The sequence below is a fragment of the Copadichromis virginalis genome, linkage group LG12, assembly GCF_057382275.1.
Source record: "Copadichromis virginalis isolate Kocher_CV1m ecotype Utaka linkage group LG12, C_Virginalis_male_GT1.1, whole genome shotgun sequence".
Lineage (NCBI taxonomy): Eukaryota > Metazoa > Chordata > Actinopteri > Cichliformes > Cichlidae > Copadichromis > Copadichromis virginalis.
The window spans coordinates 40,530,402-40,539,679 of record NC_140629.1 but is presented as its reverse complement, the minus strand read 5'-3'; the positions used below and the strand labels follow the sequence as shown (position 1 = coordinate 40,539,679).

The following is a 9,278-nucleotide window of genomic DNA, read 5'->3' as shown; positions in this document are numbered from 1 at the left end:
AGGTGATTGGCTGCAGACTCCCATCTCTGCAGGACCTGTACACCTCCAGGACATTGCGGCGTGCAGCTCGGATCTCAGCTGACCCTTCTCACCCTGGACACAGTCTGTTTGACCTGCTCCCCTCAGGCAGGAGGCTCCGGTCCATTCGCACCAGAACCTCTCGCCATAAGAACAGTTTCTTCCCCTCTGCTGTTGGACACATGAACAATAACCACATGATTGTCCCCGCCACTAACACATGACCCTACGCTGTGTCACTGCATCATTCCATGTTTGGCACTGATCACCACCTGCACTCATGTATATATCTTTCTACGTAGCACTCATAATTCTTATTCTCATGTATATATCTCATGTATATCTCATGCACATATCTTTCTTTCTACATAGCACTTTAATTCTTATTGTTTGCACTGAAGCACCGCAGCAATTTCCTAATGTTGTAAACCTCAACATCTGGCAATAAACCCATTCTGATTCTGATTCTGATTCTGATGTGAGCGACGTCATCGTCCTCTGTTACTGAGCAGCTGCAGACCAGATGTGCACCTGATGTGAGCGAGGTCATAGAGATGCTCACCTGGTTGTTCCACAGCGTGTCCGCAGCACTCGGCGTTGTTCTGCGCTACACTGAACCTCAGTCAGACTCATGTTTGAATTGTGCTCGCAGCGCCCTGCTGAACTTTGACCTCTGCCTGAAACCATGTTGAAGGAGCGTGAAGCGAGACGTTTGTCTTGAAACCTCGAAAACGATGAAGAAATAAGGACCGAGCAGATGCTCCGCCTCAGCACCCCGGGTCACATGACCACGCGGAGCAGAAACATTTCTAAGCATCGGTTCGTCTTAGAAACATAAGTGTGCAGCACATGTACTCTATTACAACCCGAACACACCTGACAGCGCTCAAGTTACACTTTCCAACTTACAACGAACCAGAACCTGAACCTGAGCAGCTGAAACATGCCGATACGTTGAGCCGGACTCGGATCGACCTCCGATTGGGGTGGTTCCGTGTGGTCGTTGGTGAGAGGAGGGCGGAGACAACAGCCTCAGAAGATCACGTTTAACGCCATCTTTTATTTACAGTCTCACGGAGCAGGGCTCAGGTTTGTCTCCAAAAAACTGAAAACTGAATCTAACAGGTCAGAAAGACGATCACGACTGACCTCTGACAGCAGAGGAGGATGATGATGGTGGTGGTGGTGATGAGGCTCGGAGCGGGGGGGTGGGGGGGTGTCTCGCGCAGCTGAGCTCATTAAAGCGCTTTTAAACGCGGATTATTTGCGGCTCCGTCTGCGCGCCGCATGAATACTAATGAGGCCGCAGCGCTGCTTAATCATGTTAGCGGAACAATATCAGTGCGCCATTTGTGCGCGTTCCCACCACCTCTTCCTCACCTCTCCTTTCACCTCCTCCCCGCCTCCCCCTCTTGTCTTCACGCGTGCCAGTCACCTGCCGCCCCCCCCCCACCGCCCCTGACTTCCCGCCTAAAGTGGATCCTGATTGGCCGTGAAGAGCGGGATAAAGGCGCGAGGACACCGGGCACGCTCACGGGCCTTTTTGTCGGAGAAGCTCATTAAAGCGTGTCCGCTTCAATACATGCGCGTCCCCGTCAGCAAAACCCTGCTCTGCTCCGGGAACGCGCGGCGGGAGAGACCCGGGGCCGAGGCCGCCGGAGGAGTCACCGAGCCCGGAAGGAGACACCGAGGACTCACCGAGGAGTCCCGGAGCAGATTGATGTCGGATTTTATATTTACATTCAAATAAGCACAAATATTAAGAAAACACACACACACACACACACACACACACACACACACACACACACACACACACACACACACACACAAGCCCGTTCAGCTATCCCAGTGAGGACCTTCATTGACATAATGCTTTCGCTAACCATTACAGATGAACACCTGACCCTAAACCTGACCATAGCCTAACGGTAACCCTGACACTAAAACCACATTTGGAGCCTCAAAAAGGCTTCAAACTTGTGAGACCGGTGTGTGTGTGCGCGCGCGCGGGTGCGTGCGTGCGTGCGCGCGTGTGTGTGTCCTCACAAGTGACTGTTCTCACAAGTAAAGTAGAATGCAGATTTCGGTCCTCACAAAGATAGCTAGACAGGTACACACACACACACACACACTCACTTCATGACGCTGTGTGTGTGTTTGGACAATAAATGTTTAAAAGCTCATAAATACAGATCAGAGTGAGCGAGAGAATCATAATCCTGTTGAGAGACAGCGGGAGGATGAGGAGGAGGTGATGAAGAAAGCAGCTGTTGTCCTCTAATCGGTTTTTCTGCTCTGTCACTCAGCCCCCCAAACACACACACAGACACACACACACACACACACACACACACACACACACACACACACACACATTCCTGCGCTTCATTTTCAAACCTGTTAAACAGAAGAAATCTGTGTTAGATTGAATTTCAAACACACAAATGACACATTTTACATTCATCTGCATTTGTTGTGTCAGCTTGATTAAAATGATAACAATGTATCAGTCATCGGTTTATCATCAGTTACAGTTTCTGAGCTGTGGGCGGGTCTCAGTCTGATGTTAGGATCATTTTTCTCATATTTGATCGATGGATTTGATTTTTGTTATCGCTTTTAGTCTCCGCCCAGTTTTGTGACGTAGTTGTAAACTGAAATGTTTCCTGTTTTTGTTTTTAACGATCAGCTGTTTGATCGCTGTTTGTTTGATCAGCTGCCCATGAGCCTGACCTGCGGGCTGAAATCAAACTACCAACCCTGCCTTCAGGCAGGAGCAGGTGAGCTCTGAAACACGCGCCAGGAAGCTGACCTGCGCATGCGTGAACACCTGCCCTATGAGGTCCTGCCCTAAGAGGGCTTGGACCTCCGCGGGGCCTCGGTCCAGTACCGGCCCGGCTCCGCTCCTCCCGGTGGGGTGTCGGTGTCACGAGCCGAGCTGTAAACGGAGCCAATAACAGCGCGTGCAGGATTCCCCCCTCCCTCTGTTAGAGGAGGAGGAGGTGATGGAGCTCCATATAAAGACCCCCCCACACGGCCCGCGCCCGCTTTGCTCCTGCTCCTCTCAGGATTTTAACTTCACCTCTTACTGAGACACGCAAGCTGCTCCTCTGCTCCTGTCTCCTCCTCGCTCCTCGGTCGGTGTAAAACAGGAGTTTTTGACTGTGTTTTTTTGTTTTTTTTTATTTGTTCAACGGGAGGATTTCTCCCTGACCCCGGCTCTGACCTCGGCTCTCCCCTCGGCTCTCGCCGCCATGGGCTCCGTGCTGCCCGGCTCCTCTCTGGGCCTGAAGCCGGGCTTCAAGCCTCCGCTGTCCCTCGCGGACATCATCACCTCGGACATCCTGCACAGCTTCCTGTACGGGCGCTGGAGGCACGTGCTGGGCGAGCAGCAGCACCACCCGCACCAGCATCACCTGCAGCACGAGGACCGCACCGCCCCGAGCGCGAGCCCCAAGACCGCGTTCACCGCCGAGGTGCTCGCGCAGTCCTTCTCCGGAGGTCAGTGACCAACCGTACAGCTCAGAAACGGAGACACCAGATAACAACAAGCATAATAATAATAATGATGATAATAATGTCAGTGGTAACTTTATTGTCTCCAATGGCAAATTGATTTGCAGTATGTCCACACATCACACAACACAAAAAACAAACAAACACACAAAATATTATTTTACTTATCCTACTATAATACTATTATTAATAACAACGACAATAATAATAATAATAATTGATCTCATTTCTTCTGTTTTTTTTTACTCGTTTTATTTATTCTCTATATTTACAAATATTTGCAAATATTTGTAAATATTTACACAAGTGTCGCATAAATTTTAATTTTGGAGCCTAAAACGAAAAAGATAAAAATCTTTAATGAAACAGAAAAAAGATTTAATTTAACCTTTAAACTCGTATTTAAAATAAATCTGTTAAACTGTTTAAATATGAATTTAAAATATTGATTCTTGTTTGTTTGTTGCTAATTATCCTCATCAATAACTGATCAGATTTGATCACATTCTTTGGATGGTTTGTTAATGAACAAACAGCTGCTGACTGATTGGCTCCTGATCGGTAATCACGTCCGTGATCTCTCTTTCAAAGCGCGAGCCGCGGCCCGTTTCTCGCTGTCGCGCGCTCACTTCTTTTTTATTTTAATGTGATTTTATTGTGAAATTCGTTTCCGTTCTGGGTGAAGTTCGTTGGGGACAATTTAGGAGGAGCGACCGGGCTTCGGGTGGATGCTCCGGGTCAACTCTCCGACGGACGTGTCGCGTTTTCCCGCGGCGGCCTCAGCTTTCATCTTCACGCCTTTACTCCCGCTTTTCTCTCCCCGCGCGCTCCTTCAGCTCTCCCGTATAATGTCCAGGGGGTTTTCCTGATTGTAGACGTGTTCTCGGGAACATTTCCTGCTGCTTCCATCAGGTATTCATCTTTCGGGGACTTTTTCATCCATAAACCGGCAGAAAAATGCGCTCCGAGCGTTTCCGACGCAGTTTAAAATGCGTTTAAAAAGTTCGAAGCAGCGCTGTCATTTCTATTTTCATTTTTGAATTCCAATTGTAGAAGCAGGAGTGACACATGTTGACATGAAAATCTGCGCGCTGTGTTTGTGTCCAGAGGTGCAGAAGCTGTCCAGCCTGGTTTTACCCAGTGAGGTGATCATCGCTCAGAGCTCAGTCCCAGGTAAGCTCACCTGTAAACCTCTGTGGGTTTGCTGGTCTCTCTTTAAAGACCAGCCGCAGATCACCGGTGCCGTGTTCTTCTTACGCCCTCTCTTTACTGTTTTCTGTGGTCCCAGGAGAAGGTCTGGGCATTTTCTCCAAAACCTGGATCAAAGCGGGGACAGAGATGGGTCCGTTCACCGGACGCCTGGTGTCACCTGAACACATCGACCTGTACAAGAACAACAACCTGATGTGGGAGGTGAGGCGACGTTCACGTTCAGACTGCTCTGTCCCAGCTCTCATGTTTTGGTGTCTTTCTTTTTCCTTGGATTTTTTTTCTAGAGCAGCTTTGTGTGTTTCATAATGAAAAATAACCCTTCTTATCCTCTACTGGAAAGCAGCTGTTTGTGTTCCCTAAAAATAAATAAATAAATCATTAAAAACAAAAACCCTTGTCTTTGTCAGAGGAAGGTTTTAGGTTCAGCGTTGCCCCCATGGAGTTCCCCAAGGCTTGATTCTGGGGCCGTGTCTTTGCTCCCTTTAAGCTATAAGAAGTCTGCCGACTTTCTACCAGCTGTCAGACTAACTCACTCAATTTTAACACTCTACTTAATTAGTCACCTACTAGTAACGAGCTCCCCGCTAACTTATAAAACTCACAGCGAGCAAGTGGCTGGCTAAATGCAAACATACTTGCTAAACAAATACCTGAAGGCTAACTCAATGTTAACCATCGAGTCTTTCAGCTTATTTCCAGTGTTAACTAGCTGCTGGCTGGACCTTTACAGACAAACCTCAGTATTTACTTAAAGTTTGCTGGTTAAGAAGTTTAGTGACTTGATTTTAGCATATTAGCTAGCTCACACCTAACTAACAAGTCAATTGCTACCTAGCCAGCTAATTGGTTTATCAACAACATGGTTAACTGTTAACTATCCAACTACTTGCAACAAGTTACATGGCTAATCTAACTTACAAACTTATATGCTGATTCTTAGCTTGCTATTAAAATAACTGAACCAACAGATTAGCAGGATGATAACTAACTGTTAACTGATCCTCATATGCAGTTCCACTGGTTAGCATGTCAAAAAGCTTAGTTATTATCTGTGTATGAGGTCTTTGAAATAACCCCCTAGTGAGAACACTAAACTAATGACTTTAGCTGGAAATGGTGTTTACTTTCTTCTTCCTGCCTCCCTCCTCAGGTGTTTAATGAGGACGGCACAGTCAGGTATTTTATCGATGCGAGTCAGGAGGACCAGAGGAGCTGGATGACGTACATCAAGTGTGCGAGGAACGAGCAGGAGCAGAACCTCGAGGTGGTCCAGATCGGCAGCAGCATCTTCTACAAGGCGGTGGAGGTTAGTGAAACTCGCCATGTTCCAGCTCCTCAGGTATCATCGCACCTGCTTCCACCTGCAGGGTGACATCATGTGACCCAGGTACATGTACACCTGCGTTCACGGAGAGATGTTGGTGGTTTGGAGGCTGAGGTTCTTGGTGGTTCAGGGATCTTTTCCTCCTCATGTCTGCTCAGAAGTATTTATCGTTGCTTTTATCAAACCGCCTGCTGGAACAACAAAGGAATAAATAAAGGAAGGCGACCATGTTTCAGTGAATAAACCCAACATCACTGCACACCTCTACAGACTCTACACGCCTCTTAACTTACACCATAAACGTGCACACAAAGGTCACTGAAGCAGCACAGCAACTACAGAAACAACCAAAACAGCCAAAAGAGCAGTGGAGCAGAGGAGGGTGTGGTTATTCCACGTCGCTTCATCATGTTTGGAAAAGCTGATCTCAGATCAGCCTGAGAAGACTCCAGATCCATGTGAAGGAAACATGGGAAGCTTCAGTGCGCTGCCGTCACCTGTTCTCTAAAATAAATCCTTGAGCGATGAAGCTCGGCCTGATTTCAGGCGCCGTTCTTCGACCGGCTCCTCCAGGTGTCTGAGCGTAACCCTCCACTCGATGCTCGAAGGTTAACGACATGCAGCTGAAATTTAAACAGATTTGAACTGAAGAAAAGAAAAACATAAATTCTGAAAATGTTTCAGAATTTATGACAAGTTTGAAAGAAAGAATCAAATATTTACAATAAAACAATAATACTGTGATAATGAAACGCAGTAATGTCGCTATGATAAAGTAAACGCTGATTCAAGTATTTATTGCTCTTCCTCTTTTCTCTTCCCTCCTCAGACCATCCCTCCCGACCAGGAGCTGCTCGTCTGGTACGGAAACTCTCACAACACATTCCTGGGAATCCCTGGAATTCCTGGAGGAGAGGACGAACAGAGCAAGAAGACCAAGAGCGGTAATCATTATTGATTATTGATCAGTGAGGTCATTCATAAATCTACTCAGTTAGCCAAACATCCAGCAGCGCTGCAAGAACCCTGAAAACAGCAGCAAAAACATTGTTTCATTGATATTTTATTAAATCTGTGTTGGAGTCATCGAAAGGGCTTTAATCCATCACACTGTTACTATTATTAGTATTATTACACATGAAGTTCTTTCAGATATAAAATATTATTTTGGAAAATAAAAATTAATAATATTATGAATGTGTGTGAAAAATAATGTATATTTAATTTATCTTTAATCAGTCTGGAATAATAACTATTTAAAAAGTAAATGTATATTTTATATTTGGTTTTATTAAAAGTGTGTGTGTGTGTGTGTGTGTGTGTGTGTGTGTTATAATGGATAATATAAGTATATCATTGTAATATTGCAGTTAAAGTACACATTAGTATAAAAGTGTACACATTTAAAATTTGTAGTAATAATAATAATATAATAAAATGACAAATTAAAAATTTAATGCATATATGTTCAAATATATTATTGTTGGATTGCTATTCATAGAACTAATAATCATTATTATAGGAAAAATAAATAACATATATATAGTTCCATACATATTTAATGTTATAATAATAATAATAATAATATCCATCCATCCATTCGCTTCCACTTATCCTTTTCAGGGTCGCGGGGGCGCTGGAGCCTATCCCAGCTGTCATAGGGCGAGAGGCGGGGTACACCCTGGACAGGTCGCCAGTCTGTCGCAGGGCCAACACACAGGGACAGACAAACAATTCACACTCACATTCACACCTAGTGGCAATTTGGATTATCCAATTAACCTATCCCCACAAGATGCATGTCTTTGGACGGTGGGAGGAAGCCGGAGTACCCGGAGAGAACCCACGCAAACACGGGGAGAACATGCAAACTCCACACAGAAAGACCCCGGCCTGATGGTGGAATTGAACTCAGGACCTTCTTGCTGTGCGGCAACAGTGCTAACCATCGTGCCACCGTGCTGCTATATATATATATATATATATAATTATAATAATTATAATAATAATAAGATAATAATAATAATAAGATAATAATAATAATAATAATAATAATAAGATAATAATAATAATAATAATAATAATAATAAGATAATAATAATAATAATAATAATAATAATAATAATAAGATAATAATAATAATAATAATAATAATAATAATAATAATAATAATAATAAGATAATAATATAATAATAATAATAATAATAAGACGAAGAAGAAGAAGAAGAAGAAGAAGAAGCAGCCAAGTTTCAGAGAGGTGCTGTTGGGGCAGAAGCTTGACAGTGACAGTGGGAAGGAAACACTCTGTGAGGCGATTGTTGTTGTGATTTGGTGCTGTATAAATAAAGTTGAATTGAAAGGTTCCTCTCCACAGGTGAGAGGGTGGTCTCAGAGTTCAGTCTGAAGCTCTTCTTCTTCTCTGCAGATGATTTCCACACCTGTGAAGGCTCCACCTCCACGACCTCCACTTCTTCCACCAGTCTTGGGCGCATGCGATGTGTTATCTGCCACCGCGGCTTCAACTCTCGCAGCAACCTTCGCTCCCACATGCGCATCCACACTCTGGACAAGCCGTTCGTCTGCCGCTTCTGCAACCGTCGCTTCAGCCAGTCATCCACGCTGAGGAACCACGTCCGGCTGCACACCGGAGAGCGCCCTTACAAGTGCCACGTCTGCCAGTCCGCGTACTCGCAGCTGGCTGGTTTGCGGGCGCACCAGAAGAGCGCCAGGCACCGCCCCACGGGGGACAGCGCCGCCCCAGGAGGAGGTGTACTGGTGGTTGGAGGCGGAGGTGGGGTGCACTCGACGCACTCGCCGCCTCCTCCTCACCCTCCCCAGCTGACCGCCGTGCCTCACCCAGCGTCGCTGGTTCACCACATACCCACCATGGTGCTGTGATGGGGCGACAGCGAGAGGAGACGAGCTGAAATAACTGACGCGCACATGGACACGTTTCAGGCTGGAAATAAGACAGGAACCTGCTCACGTCTCATCAACCAATCACAGAGAGATGTTTCCAACCAACCACTAGAGGGCGCCATCGTCTTCTGCAGAAACAGCAACAATAAGAAAAAGCAAAGCTTCGTCATTAAACTCACCTCTGGCAACAAACAAACGTCCTCCTCCAAACAGCTCCATCACCCAACCCAGGGCACTTCCTGTGAGGGGGGGGGGGCGCTGTTACGTGCATGGAAACGAGTTTTA

The 9,278-nt window shown here is 45.9% G+C and overlaps 1 protein-coding gene across 1 annotated transcript; it reads left to right on the top strand.

The window, feature by feature from the left end:
• The first annotated feature begins 3,230 nt into the window (after nt 1-3,230).
• On the top strand, nt 3,231-9,181 carry LOC146697817 (PR domain zinc finger protein 12-like). The gene is made up of 6 exons (XM_085476573.1): nt 3,231-3,522; nt 4,645-4,710; nt 4,826-4,950; nt 5,900-6,055; nt 6,903-7,017; nt 8,500-9,181. Exons 1-6 carry the CDS (start codon nt 3,276-3,278, stop codon nt 8,970-8,972), a joined length of 1,182 nt encoding a protein of 393 aa, XP_085332699.1. The 5' UTR covers nt 3,231-3,275; the 3' UTR covers nt 8,973-9,181.
• The last annotated feature ends 97 nt before the right edge of the window (nt 9,182-9,278 follow it).

Excerpts from the sequence above, each read along its gene's own strand:
- LOC146697817 (XM_085476573.1), top strand. The coding sequence starts at position 3,276 with ATGGGCTCCGTGCTGCCCGGCTCCTCTCTGGGCCTGAAGCCGGGCTTC. Across the intron at positions 3,523-4,644 it reads CGCGCAGTCCTTCTCCGGAG|AGGTGCAGAAGCTGTCCAGC; the intron begins GTCAGTGACCAA and ends GTTTGTGTCCAG. Across the intron at positions 4,951-5,899 it reads ACAACAACCTGATGTGGGAG|GTGTTTAATGAGGACGGCAC; the intron begins GTGAGGCGACGT and ends CTCCCTCCTCAG.